A 14,800-nucleotide genomic window follows, 5' to 3' on the forward strand; every position below is an offset into this window, starting at 1 on the left:
CTTTCAAAGGTCACTAAGGTCATCCTCCTGCCTCCATTCTTCTGGAGTGGTTCTTTAATCCTAAATCATCCCAAATAGCTGCAGGCCATCTAGGGAAAGAGGCCCCACATCGTGGTTTCAGAATCCATTCTAGCAGTTCGTAGTTTTTGCATCCAAGAAGTTCTTGCTTGCATTTAACTAAATCATTTTTGTTGTAGCTTAAGCTCATTCCCTCTTAATTTCCTCACAGAGGCTTCCTGCTGCTGGCACAGAGCCCCTCCCAGCTGGTAGATCACCGTGACTTCCCTCTTCAGTCTTTATTTTTCCTTGCCAGAAAGTTAACCCCTCCATCTCCCATTGGGACCATCTCACATATCATGACTATGGCCAGCAGCAACTTCAGCTCGAGACCGCAGTCCTTCTTCCTAATTGGCATCCCTGGGATAGAAGACATTCAGTGTTGGGTGGCAGTGCCATTTTGCATCATGTACATCCTGGCCCTGTTGGGCAACAACATTATTCTGTTCATCATCAAAATTGACCCAACACTGCACCAGCCCATGTACCTGTTTCTGGCTATGCTCTCCATCAATGACCTTGTAATATCCACCTCCACTGTGCCCAAAATGCTTGCCATCCTCTGGACCCACACCCAGGAGATGGAGTACCATGCTTGCCTCATCCAGATGTTCTTTATTCATACCTTCTCCTCCATGGAGTCTGGAATCCTGGTGGCCATGGCGCTGGACCGCTTTGTGGCCATCTGCCACCCCCTGCGACACACTGCCATCCTGAACACAGTGGCGATTGGGCAGATTGGACTGGTGGTGCTGGGGCGGAGCCTGGTCCTCATCACACCCTTCCCCATCCTCCTGCAGCGGCTCTCCTTCTGCCGGGGCACTGTCGTTGCCCATTCTTACTGTGAGCACATGGCCTTGGTCAAGCTGTCCTGCAATGACTCTACGGTAAACCGCTTCTACGGGCTGATGGTGGCCCTGCTGGTGGTGGGGCTGGACGTGCTGGCCATCACGGCCTCCTACGTCCTCATCCTCCGGGCCGTTTTCCGAGTCCCCTCCCTGGACGCCCGGCTCAAGGCGATGGGGACCTGCGGCTCCCACGTCTGCATCATCTTGATGTTCTACATCCCGGGCATGTTCTCCTTCCTCACCCATCGCTTTGGCCACAACATCCCTCACCACGTCCACATCCTGTTGGCGACCCTCTACCTCCTGGTGCCACCTGCGTTCAACCCCATTATATACGGGATTAAGACCAAGCAGATCCGTCACAGGGTGCTCAGGACCTTCTCCATCCATGGGCAGAACTGACCTCCTACCCCTAGGGGATGACCTTCCAGGAGACCATCTGTCTTGCAGAGATCATAGAAGAATTGTCTCTGGGCCTTTTCAGCAGTCTTGGACTGCCATTCCGATCTCCTACTCTTGTCTCACCATTGAGTTGACCCTTCCCTTTGATTCTTTTGCTGACCAGTACCAGCCAAGGGCAGAAGGCATGGTTTTTTCGTCTCTATCAGCTGCCAAGGGATCATAGTACTGAACAGCCATAGAGCCCAGTTTTCTTAAGACTGGGATTCAAGGGTGGGATTTGATGTAAGAAACTGGGATGGATTAGATAGATCTTTTGGGCTGCATGTGTGCGTGCATGCGTGTGTTTGTGTGTATGTTACTTTTCTGTGTGTCTGAAGACCCTTGATCCATGTTGAGGGGACAGGGAGGGTGAGTGTCCTGTCTGCAGTCACTCATAGTGTCAGTGCCACTTGTAGGACTGAAACTTGGGTTCTCTTCCTCTTGCAGAGAAGTGCTGATTGACCTAATTAGCAGGCCGAGTCCTGGCAAGTCACTTGACCTCTTAGCCTCAGTTTTCACATCAGTACACTGGGGACAAGACATCTGTTTTCTATCTGCATGGGGCAGAGACTGATTTCCTTGTGTCTGCCCCAGTTCTTAGAAGAGTGACTGACACATAGTAAGCACTTAGTACCATAACAACAAAATAATAACAGTAATGATAGTAATACTAACAATAAAATACTAATTAAAAATAAAAGGAGCATTTGTGTGGTTTTTCTGGTTTCCCTGTGTGAGTTCTGTCTCTGGGTTAACTAGCAAAAGAATTCTCACTGAGGAAGAGAAGACAGGTGGGAAGGAGGGAGAAAAGTGAACAGAGAAAAGGGAGGAGAAGGGATAGAAAATGTGAAAGAAGAGGGGAAGCTGGGAGGAGGAGGGGAAGGAGAGGAGGGAAAGGAGAGGATGAGAAGGAGAAGGAGAAAGAGGAAGAGGAGGAAGAGAAATGTAGAAAAGGAGGTGAGGATGGAGGAAGTAGAAGGGGGCAGAGGATGAGGAGGGGAAGAAGGTAGAGGAAGGAGGATGGGAGAGGATTTAAAAGAAGGAGGCGATGAGAAAGGGAGACATAATAATGATGGTGTTTGTTAATAATAATAATGTTGGTATTTGTTAAGCGCTTACTATGTGCAGAGCACTGTTCTAAGCGCTGGGGTAGACACAGGGGAATCAGGTTGTCCCACGTGGGGCTCACAGTCTTAATCCCCATTTTACAGATGAGGTAACTGAGGCACAGAGAAGTTAAGGGACTTGCCCACGGTCAGCCAGCTGACAAGTGGCAGAGCTGGGATTCGAACTCATGACCTCTGACTCCCAAGCCCACGCTCTTTTCCACTGAGCCACGCTGCTTCCCTAATGGTAATATTCAATCCATCACCAAATCCTGTTGGTTCAACCTTCACAACATCACTAAAACCTGCCTTTTCATCTTCATCCAAACTGCTACCACGCTAATCCAAGCATTTATTCTAGTTTGCCTTGATTATTGTACCAGCCTCTTTGTTGACATCCCTGCTTCCTGTTCTCCTCACTTCAGGCCACACTTCACTCTGATGTCCGGATCACTTTCTAAAAACACTTTCAGTCCATGTTTCTCCACATCTCAAGAACCTCCACTGGCTGCTTATCCACCTCCACATCAAGTAGACACTACTTACTTACATCTTTAAAGCAATCAATCACCTTCTCCCTCCTATCTTATCTCCCTGGTTTCCTACTACAGCCCAGTCCACACACTTTGCTTCTCTAACAGAAACCTACTCCCTGAACCTCCATCTCATCTTTCTCCCTGTTTGACCTTATCCCTCATCCTGTCTCTGGCCTAAAATGCCCTCCTTCTTCATAGTCAACAGATGATCACTCTCCCACCTTCAAAGCCTTATTAAAATCATATCTCCTCCAAGAGGCCTTCCCGGAATAAGCCCTTATTTCTTCTCCTCCCACTCCCTTCTGCATCACCCTTGCACTTAATAATAATAATAATTTTGGTATTTGTTAAGCACTTACTATGTGCCAAGCACTGTTCTAAGCGCTAGGTAGATGCAAGGTAATTAAGTTGTCCCATGTGGGTTTTACAGTCTTAATCCCACTTTTACAGATTAGGTAACTGAGGGCCAGAGAAGTTAAATGACTTGCCCAAAGTCACACAGCTGATAAGTGTCAGAGCCGGGATTAGAACCCACGACCTCTGACTCCCAAGCCCATGCTCTTTCCACTGAGCCACGCTGCTTCTCTAACACTGCTTCACTTGGATTTGGACCCTAAATTCACCCCTCTCTCAGCCTCACAGCACTTATGTACATAACCTTAATTTATTTATTCATAATAATGTTTACCTCCCCCTCTAGACTGAAAGCTTGTTGTGTCCAGGGAATGTGTCTACCAATTCTGCTATATTGTACCCTCCTAAGTGCTTAGTACAGTGCTCTGTCCATAGTAAGCACTCAATAAATGTGATGGATCGATTGATTGACTTATGGGGCCCAATTAAGAAGGGGAATAGGAAACAAAGCCAAAGACACAGTTTCATACTTCATTAGTATTAAATCCTGTGGTCCACAGATTGCAAACTCTTTTGCTATACCCTGAGCTCCCTGCTCCATTGTAAACTTCTCCTCTAGATTGTAAATTTCTTGAGGTCAGGGATAATGCCTTCTAACTCTTGTATTCTCCCAGAAACTTAGCACAGCACTCTGCACACAGTAAGTGCTCGATAAATAGCACTGATCAACTGAGGAAGAGTCAGCAAGAAGGGGAACCAAGAAATAGGGAATGGAGGAGGATGGGATGGACAGAGGAGGAGGCTTTGGTCTGGAGAGACCACTGAACAAAGCAACTGGGATTGAAGGGTCCCAAATCACATGAGCTAAAGATGCCAGGTCTGCCTTAATAATAATAATAATGATAATTATTATTATTGTTATTTCGATATTTGTTAAGTGCTTACTATGGGTTAGGCATTGTATAACTACGGGGGTGGGTTGGACTCAGTCCCTGTCCCTTGTGGGACTCAGAGCTTCAATCCCCATTTTACAGATCAGGTAACTGAGGCACAGAGAAGTAAAGTGACTTGCCCAAGGCCACACAGCAGACAAGTGGTGGAGCCAGGATTAGAACCCATGACCTTCTGACTCCCAGGCTTGTGCTCTATCCACTAGGCCATGCTGCTTCCCACTCTTCAGAGCAGTGCTGGGTCCCTGTGTGGGTTTTCCCCAGATTCCCACAATGCCAGACCCCTGGGACCCAGAAGACCAGACTTTCCCTTGAGATGAGTGTTCTTGGGTCTCCTTCCAACAGTGAACCTGTTGAGCTCATTTCTGGCCTTTGCAGCCCCTGGCCCCATCAGGGCTTCCCTAGAGTGGCCTTTTAAAACCTTCTGCGGTCTCGGCTTCTCTCATTCCACCGTCACCACCCTGAAACCCACACTCCCCATCCTCTCCCTCCCTGAGATCTCCAGCCTCTTTCTGTGTCACCCGCATGATGGTGAGTTCTTGAGTGTTTGGGAATATGAGGGTTGAATGAGAGAAATGAGTTGAGAGTAAAGCCAAGTTACCCTGGGAGGGGTAGACTGGGAGAAGGAACCACCCAATCTGTCTAGGAGATGGTGATAGAGAAGGACTATGGCATCTGCTTAGGGAGGAAGGACACATGGTGAGCCCCTAGGCTGAAGACCTCCAGGTCACTGTGGTGGGGCAGAGCTGGCAATGGGGAATCGTGGTTTAGACTAGGGATGTTCAGGGAGTGCAGAGGGCACAGAATAAGGAATACACGGACTCTCCTCAAGTGCCATAGCAATCTCATCTCTCTCACCACTGACTCCTCCTGCCTGGAACTCCTTTCCCTTTCATATCCCACAGACCAATTAATAAATCAATGGTGTTTATTGAGTCCCTGCTGCGTGCAGAACACTGTACTAAGAATTTTGGAGAGTATAATACAATAGCAGCATAGCTTCATGGAAAGAGCACAGGCCTGGGAGTCAGAGGATTTGGAAACAATTTAATCCTGCCTTTGTCATTTATCTGCCATGTGACCTTGGGCATATCACTTAACTTCTCTGGGCCTCAGTTCCCTCATCTGCAAAATGGGGATTCTTTTTTATGGTATTTGTTAAGTGCTTACTATAGAGTGTTAAGCACTATACTAAGCGCTGGGGTAGATACAAGCTAATCAGGTTGGACACAGTCCCTGTCCCTCATGGGGCTCCCAGTCTTAATCCCTATTTTACAGATGAGGTAACTGAGGCTCAGATAAGTTAGGTGACTTGTCCAAGGTCACATAGCAGATAAGCGACGGAGTCGGCATTCAATACCAGGTCTTTCTCCTACTTAGACAATGAGTCCTATATGAGATCTGATTTGCCCCAGAATTTAATAGGGTTTGACACAAAGTAAGTGCTTTGCAAATGCCATTATTATTATTATAATCAGCAATAATAATACAAATAGAGTTGATATATATGTTCCCTGCCTTCAAGGAATATACAGACCACCACTCTGTGCATCTTTCAAAATCACCTCTCCTCTAGGAAGCTTTTCCGGACTAATCTTTTACCTCCTCATTGTATTCTCCCTCCATTTTGGGTCACCTATGATCTTGGGTTTGAACCCCTTAAGTGCTTTGATATTCACCCCACCCCCAGCTCTACAGCACTTCTGTACATATTCATATACTCTGCTCCTTCCCCTAACTGTAATTTACTTTAATATCTGTCTCCCCAACTAGATTGTAAATTCCTTGGGGAAACCAGCAATAGTAGTAACAGTAGTAGTTTTGCTCAGTGGAAACAGCCCGGGCTTAGGAGTCAGAGGTCATGGGTTCTAATCCCCACTCCGCCACTTGTCAGCTATGTGACTTGGGACAAGTGACTTCACTTCCCTGGGCCTCAGTTCCTTCATCTGTAAAATGGGGTTTAAGACAGTGAGCCCCACGTGGGACAACCTTATCACCTTGTATCCCCCCAGTGCTTAGAACAGTGCTTTGTACATAGTAAGTGCTTAACAAATACCAGCATTATTATCATTTTTATTATTTTGGTAGAAGTAATAGTTGAGTAGCAGTAGTTGTCCCTGGAGGGCAGGGATTGTGTCTACTTACTACAATGTGCTCTCCTAAGCACTTAATTAAGTGCTCTACAGACAGCACACTCAAACAATCAGTAATGATGATAATAATAATAATAATAATAATAATGGTACTTGTTAAGCGCTTACTGTGGGCCAAGAACTCTCCTAAGTGCTGGGGTAGATACAGTGCTATCAGATTGTCCCACCTGAGGCTCACAGTCGTAATCCCCATTTTACAGATGAGGTAACTGAAGCACAGAGAAGTGAAATGACTTGCCCAAAGTCACACAGCTAACAAGGGGTGAAGGGGGGATTCGAACCCAGGACCTCTGACTCCCAAGCCTGGGCTCTTTCTACTAAGCCACGTTGCTTCCCCAGGAATTGAGCCCCTACACTGTGCATAGTGTATGAAACACTTGGGAAAGTATTATAGAGTTGATAGACACGATCCCTCACAGCACTGAGATTAGTGCTCTGTACAACTGTAAGTCCTTAATAAATAATGTTACTACTATCAATCAGACTTTTTGAGCCCTTACTATGTGCAGACCACTGTATTAAACGTTTGGGAGAGAACACTATAACAATATAACAGACACATTTCCTGCCCACACTGAGTTGACAGTCTAATCAGGGATGGCTTCCTGGAGGAGATGAAATTTTGTAGGGCTTTGAAGATGGGGAGAGTGGTGATGAAGAGGAAGGGAGTTCCAGGCAGGAAGGAGGATGTGAACAAGAGGTCAGTGGCAAGAGAGATGAGGTGGTGGCTCACCCTGCTCATTGACGGCTCTGTGCAAATTTGTCGTTGTTGTTGTTTTATGGTATATGTTAAGTGTTTAATATGGCCCAGGCCCTGTACTAAACACTGGGGTTCATACAAGGTAATCAGGTTGGACACAGTCCCTGTCCCACATGGGGCTCACACTCTTAATCCCCATTTCATAGAAGAGGTAACTGAGGCACAGAGAAGTTAAGTGACTTGTCCAAGGTCACACAGGAGACAAGTGCCAGAATCAGGATTAGAACTCAGGTCCTTCTTGGGTTCTTATGATTCTTGGCTTCTTGGAGGAAAGGAACCTCCTCTTGCTCAACACTCCAGACAGGGAAGCTGGGTTCCAGCAGAGCAGCATGGACTGGTGTACAGAGTACAGGCCTGGAAGTCGGAGGCCTAGGTTCTAATCTTAGCTCCGCTACCTGCCTGGCTTGAGACCTAGGGCACGACACTTAGCTTCTGTGTGCTTCAGTTTCCTCATTTTTAAAATGGGGATTAAAATATCTGCTTTTCCTCCCCCTTAGAATCTAAGCACTGTGTGGGCTAAGGACTATTTCATGCAGATAATCTTAAATCTTTCCCAGCCTTTAGTACAGTCCTTGGCACATAGTAAGCACTTAACAAAAGCCACAGTTATTGGCTGGAGAAACAGCCTAGCAGAAGTAGCATGGGCCTGAGATTCTGAGGACCTGAGTTCTAATCCAGGCTTTAGAAACTGTTCCACCAATTTCTCGCTATGTGATCTTGGGCAAATCACTTTACTTCTCTGTGCTTCAGTTTCTTCAACTGTACAATGGGGAGTCAATACCTATTCCATCCTCTTACTTAAAAGTGTGAGCCCCATGCAGGACGGGACTGTCTCCAACCTAATTGACTTGAGCACAGGCCTGGAAGTCAGAAGGCACCACTTGTCTGCTGTGTGATCTTGGGCAAGTCACTTCCCTTCTCTGTGCATCAGTTATCTCTTCTGTAAGACTGTGAGCCCATGTGGGACAGGATCTGTGTCCAACCTGATTATCTTGGATCTACCCCAGTGCTTAGATCAGTGCTTGACATATATCAAGTGTTTAATAAATTTCATCATTATTTTTATTACTACCCCATGGCTTAGAACAGTGCTTGACATACAGTAAGTGCTCAACAAATGCCATAAAACAAACAAGCAAATAAACAATTATTATTCTCAGCCCATGCTCCTGCCACCCGAGGGGTGATCTCCCTGCGCTTGTCAGCCATGTGCACAAATGTAACCACTGAACTGAGCCCAACTGGGCTGCACAATCCCAGCCGAGTGTGTAGGCCACAAGCCCAGGGCCAGGGCTCCTTTGTCCTATGCTTGTGTATGCAGTGGGGCTTGGGGCCAGCTGGGGAGTCGCTGGAGCACGTTTGCCCAGCTGGGCACCCTCAGTAGTGGGTGCTGGGCAGGGGCAGGGCCTGGGGGTGGGGCTGGGAGTAGTGGGGATGAGCAAGACCAGGCAGCAAAGGAAGGTGCCCTTTCCTCTCCACCCAAACGGCTACCTTACTGCTACAGGCTCTAGTTATATCCCGGCTAGACTACTGTGTCAGCCTTCTCTCTGATCTCCCTTCCTCCTCTCTTGCCCCACTCCAGTCTATTCTTCACTCCGCTGCCCGGCTCATCATCCTGCAAAAACGTTCTGGACATGTCACTCCCCTTCTTAAACACCTCCAATGGTTGCCTATCAACTTCTGCTCAAAACAATAACTCCTCACTCTAGGCTTCAAGGCTCTCCATCACCTTGCCCCTTCATACCTCTCCTTTCTCTCGTTCTACTGCCCACCCCACACACTCTGCTGCTCTGCCGCCCACCTCCTCACTGTCCCTTGGTCTTGCCTATCCCGCCGTCGACTCCTGGGCCACGTCCTCCCGCGGTCCTGGAATGCCCTCCCTCCTCACCTCCGTCAATCTAATTCTCTTCCCCTCTTCAAATCCCTACTTAAAGCTCACCTCCTCCAAGAGGCCTTCCCAGACTGAGCTCCCCCCTTTTTCCCTCTGCTCCCTTCACCTTCACCTCTCCACCTCTAAACCCTCTTTTCCCCCCTTTCCCTCTCCTACTCCCCCTCTCCCGTCCCACCCCCTCAGCACTGTACTCATCTGCTCAACTGTATATATCTTCATCACCCTATTTATTTTATTTTTTTTAATGAGATGTACATCACCCTGATTCTATTTATTTGCCATTGTTTTTTATGAGATGTTCTTCCCCTTGACTCTATTTATTGCCATTGTTCTTGCCTGCCTGTCTCCCCCGATTAGACTGTAAGCCCATCATAGGGCAGGGACTGTCTCTATCTGTCGCCGATTTGTACATTCCAAGTGCTTAGTACAGTGCTCTGCACATAGTAAGCGCTCAATAAATACTATTGAATGAAAGGTGATCTTGCCGAGCCCAGGACTGCAGTCTTAGGTGGGTGAAGCAGGTTGGCCTTAAAAGGCAGCTGGGAATTCAGAGCTGTGCTGTAGGTGTGGGCGGTTTCAGCGGGCAGGGAAAAAAGGGGTCCCCGGGGAAGAGCTGGGGACTCTACTTCCTCCCCACAACTCTCTGCCCTGCCCTAGCAGTGTTCCCCTTTTCTCCCCTCCCCACCCCTCATTCCCTAGCTTAAAGTCACCCCACAGGTTTGTATTGGACAGAAATTACCCCTTCCCTCCAGGACCCCAGAACCAAGGTGCAGTCTTAGACCAAGATTAGATCTCGGAAGGGTTTGTCCCTGGAGTCTGTCTCTGGAGTCCTGCTGGGATCCGCCTGGGGACATAAGTTTTCCCATCTTGCACCAGAAGCATCCAACCTTCCAGTCCAGCAGGAAAGACATTGCCTGGCAGACACTACAGGAGGAGAGATGGTTCACGGGACAGACAGTAGGAGATACCGGGAGGGTGAAAAGATGGGCACAGGAGACCAAGGGAAGCTCAACAGAGATAGTGGAAACTCCCAAGGCAGGACAGAGAGGATGGTGGGGCTGACGGAGAGGAAGTGATCCTAAATTTGAAACCCAGGGTTGGGACCCAATTTCCCTAGTGTTCCCCAGTTGAAAAAGTCCATACATTGTGCTTTGCGCATAAAAGGGTTTGCTTGTGTGAGTTTGATTTATGTGTTTGTGTAGCTTTGTGGCAGGTGAGTTTGCTGTGGTATGCTTGCTTTGTGTAGGTCTGGGTGAGGATGCGATGGGACACAGTGCCAGCTTTGGACCCCTCTAAATTTCCAGCTCCAGGAGCAGAATACATTTTTTCCCCTCTGCTGTTTGTGTGGACTCTGGTCCCAGCCACACTCAACCAGAATCTCTGACAATAACTGAGAGCTTCCAGAAAAAGCTGCAAGACCCCCTCAATTGGCTCTTGACAAACCATCAGCTCTTTAAAACTTGCCTGCCATCCCCAAACCCCATTCCACCCTCTCCTTCACTCCAAGTCCCATTCCCTTTTGGTCCCCCTTCCGGACTATATCGATGAATAGTTTGTAGTGTGTGTGTTTGTGTAGTAAGTAATTTGCATTGTGTGTGCTCCTCGGAAATCAAGGGATCACAGCTGTGGGTAATCTCATTCTACTACTCTGTTGTTTGCCTTGCTCCCCCTCTTGGCTGACCTGGCCGGCCTAGGGGTCAGGCAAAGAGAGGAGTCCCCTGCCTCGGGGTTTGCAACTTCTCCTATGGATCCCACACTAACCAACTGGGATCTAAATCCAAATCATATTGTGTTTTGGGGGCCGCCCCTCACCCTCCTTCTTTCCACCCTGTCCATCAGCATGTGCAGATCGAGACTAACTGGGATTTTATCCTCCTATGTAGCTGACTAGTTTTTATGGCAGTATTTGCCAACCAAGGGAACCTGGGAACCTCCCTTTCAGTGGGCTGGGACCTGAACATCTGGTTACTATCCATTTCCAGGTCCCACACATGCTCTGTGTAATCCAAGGTATCAGTGTTCTGAGATGGAGACCTTTCCCCCTGTATCTGGGCTCAAATCCTGGCTCCACTACTTGCCTACTGGGTGACCATGGACAAATCCATTCACTCATTCAATTATATTTATCACTTGACTTCTTTCTATCTTCTGTCTTCTATCACAAATCACTTGACTTCTTTAGACTTCAGTTTCCTCATCTTTAAAATGGCAATTAAATATTTGTTCCTGTTCCCCTTTAAATTGTGAACTCCATGTGAAGCAGGGACTGTGTCCAACCTGATTACCTTGTACCTACCCCAGTTCTTAGTACAGTGCTTGGCACTTAGTAAGCATTTAACAAATACTATTCTTATCATCATCGTTATCATCATTATTATCATTATCATTATTCAGACAACCCCTAACCCCAAAATGATCCTTTAACAGGAAGGTGAGCAAATGATACCTAAGAAATCCAAAATATGAAATGTGGGTTGGTAGATCTGGCAAAATGATAGTGCTCTGGTTCCCCCTCATCATCTCTGCTGCTATTTCCACCATTCTCAAATATAAAAACAACTACAAACTCAAGGGGGCCAGGGCAGGCAGCTGTAAGATGGTCTCCACTCCAACTTGGGAACTGAAATTCACATTTATCATAACACAAACTCAAACGCATCCATTCATAGGTGTACATGTGCGCATGCACACACGCGCGCACACACACACACACGCCACACACACACAATCTCTCTTTCTCTCTCCTCCCTCCATCCCACTCCCACCCAGATTTGAAATTGCTGCTCCTGAGAATGAATTTTATACATGTGTATGCCCCTTAGACTGTAAGCTTATCCTCTAGACTAAGATTGTTGTAGGCAGGGAATGTGTTTGTTATTTTGTTGTATCATACTCTCCCAAGCACTTAGTATAGTGCTCTGCACACAATAAGCCTCAATAAATACGACTGAATAAATGAAAGTCTTTGATGTGCCTGAGAAGTCTAATGGGTGATGAGAAGTCCCTTCCACTGTGCACACATGAAGGAAGACCTTGGGTGCTTTAATAATGGTATTTGTTAAGCACTTACTATCTTTCAGGCACTGTTCTAAGTGCTGGAGAAGATAAGTTTATCAAATTGGAACACAGTCCCTGTATCTCATAGGGATCAAGGTCTAAATAAGAGGGAGAACAGGTATTGAATCCCCATTTTACAGATGAAGAAGCCGAGTTCCAGAGAAGTTTAGTGCCTTGCCCAAGGTCAAACAGAAGACAAGTGGTGAAGCCAAGATAAGAGCCCAGGTCTTATGACACTCAAGTCCTCTGAGTCCCAGGCTCATGTCATGCCACTTTGATACCAGTTACTTGTAGTACTTGGGCAGGTGCCTGGTACTGATTTGGATTCTGTTTCTTTATAGCGTGCTCCTCTTGGAGCTTCTGCTCTCAAAAAATCACCTTGTTTCTAACTTCCATGTGCCTCTGCTGCAGCCTTTTTTTAATCACAAGACATCTTTGAGAATACCATGCTGTTGTGAGTCCCTGACAGAAGGGAGAATGTTGCAGGAGTTGGCTAATTTTACCCTATGAAAAGTTTGCTGATCCCCACAATTAGGAGGGGAGGAAGGAGGTTTCTCTACCCTTGAGTCCAGGTGGGTGGACTGTGGGTGGGAAACTTAAATCCCTCTGTTCTTTGCAGCATTGAGTTCATTGAGCCCTCTTGGAGGCAGAGCCCATAAGGTTGCTTCTCCTTTTGATGGTTCTGCAGGGGAAGGGAAAAGGAGACTCCTCCAAGTTTCTTAGGCTGCATGTGCAGGGGAATGGGAGAATGTACTGGCCAACCCAGAGCTGTTCTAGACTGGACAATGGATAGTAATAAGCACTGTGGCTTAAAGGAAAGAGCCCAGGCTGTGGAAAGAGGTCATGGGATCTAATCCCAGCTCTGCCACTTGTCAGCTGTCTGACCTTGGGCAAGTCACTTAACTTCTCTGTGCCTCAGTAACCACATCTGTAAAATGGGGATGAAGACTGTGAGCCCTACGTGGGACAACCTGATTACCTTGTATCTACCCCAGTGCTTAGAACAGTGCTTGGCACATAGTAAGTGCTAAACAAATACCATCATTATTATTAATAATAATAGTAATAATGGTAGTAGTATTTGTTAAGCTCTTACTATGTGCCAGGTACTATATTAAGTGCAGGGGTGGATACAAGCAAATCTGGTCAAACATAGTCCCTGTCCTACATGGGACTCACAGTCTCAATCCCCATTTTAAAGGAGAGGCAATTGGGGCCCAGAGAAGTGAAGTGAGTTGCCCAAGATCACACAGAATAATAATGATAATGTTGGTATTTGTTAAGCACTTACTATGTGCAAAGCACTGTTCTAAGTGCTGGGGGGGATACAAGGTGATCAGGTTGTCCCACATGGGGCTCACAGTCTTCATCCCCATTTTACAGCTGAGGAAACTGAGGCCCAGAGAAGTTAAGTGACTTGCCCACAGTCACACAGCTGGGAAGCGGCAGAGGGGTGGACATGGGATTAAGATAATATTAATAACTGTGGTATTTGTTAGGCACTTACTAAGTACCAGGCACTGTAGTAAGTGCCGGGGGAGGATTCAAGGAAATCGGGTTGGACACTGCTGCACAGGGCTCACAGTCACAATCTCCATTTTACAGATGAGACAACTGAGGCACAGAGAAATGAAGTGACTTGTCCAAGGCCACACAGCAGACAAGTGGCAGAGCCGGGATTAGAACCCAGGTCCTTCTGACTCCCAGATCCGCGCTCTATCCATTAGGCCACGCTTTTCCACGAGTCCTGCTCTGGGTGGGCTGCAAAGGGAAAGGATGGTGCCATTCATTCAATCATATTTATTGAGTGCTTACTATGTGCAAAGCACTGTACGAAGGGCTTGGAATGTACAATTCGGCAACACATAGAGACAATCCCTGCCCACTAATGGGCTCACAGTGCCACTAAGTCCTCAGTTAGTTTCCCATAGAGTCATGGCCCCAACCTACCTCAAATTCTGACTTTCTGGCTTCGTTCCTGGCCATGATATACCATTGTTGGGAATGGAGGCCGGCAGTGAAGGGTAGATGGGGGGAGGCAGTAAAACAGTCTTCTTGGGTACCGGTGGCTGTCTGTCTGTGGGTGTAATAATAATAATAATAATGTTGGTATTTGTTAAATGCTTACTATGTGCAGAGCACTATTCTAAGCGCTGGGGTAGATACAGGATAATCAGGTTATCCCACGTGAGGCTCAAAGTCTTAATCCCCATTTTACAGATGAGGTAACTGAAGCACAAAGAAGTTAAGTGACTTGCCCACAGTCACATAGCTGACAAGTGGTAGAGCCAGGATTAGAACCCATGACCTCTGACTCCCAAGCCCGTGCTCTTTCTATTGAGCCACGCTGGGTGTATGGATGATGCCACTCCTGAAATCTATCAATCAATCAGTGGCATTTATTGAGGTCTTACCTTGTGCAGAGCATTGTACTAAGTGCTTGGAAGAGTACAGAATAGCAATAAATCTATGGAATTTATTGAGCACTTACTCTGGGTTGGGCACTATGCTAAGCACTTGGGAGAGTAAAACACACTGCCTAACCACAAGGAAGCCTCCATGGGTGGTTCCTCTTGGACTCTAAACAAGTGACTCAGTTTCCCCTTATTGTCCTTCTCTGTCCCTCCCTGCAGGTGACAGAATTATC

At 47.0% G+C, this 14,800-nt stretch overlaps 1 protein-coding gene across 1 annotated transcript; it reads left to right on the forward strand.

The window, feature by feature from the left end:
- The first annotated feature begins 359 nt into the window (after positions 1 to 359).
- LOC114805527 (olfactory receptor 52L1-like) lies at positions 360 to 1,307 on the forward strand. Its single transcript, XM_029046850.1, has one exon. It carries the CDS (start codon positions 363 to 365, stop codon positions 1,305 to 1,307), a length of 945 nt encoding a protein of 314 aa, XP_028902683.1. The 5' UTR covers positions 360 to 362.
- The last annotated feature ends 13,493 nt before the right edge of the window (positions 1,308 to 14,800 follow it).

The sequence above is a fragment of the Ornithorhynchus anatinus genome, chromosome 2, assembly GCF_004115215.2.
Source record: "Ornithorhynchus anatinus isolate Pmale09 chromosome 2, mOrnAna1.pri.v4, whole genome shotgun sequence".
NCBI lineage: Eukaryota > Metazoa > Chordata > Mammalia > Monotremata > Ornithorhynchidae > Ornithorhynchus > Ornithorhynchus anatinus.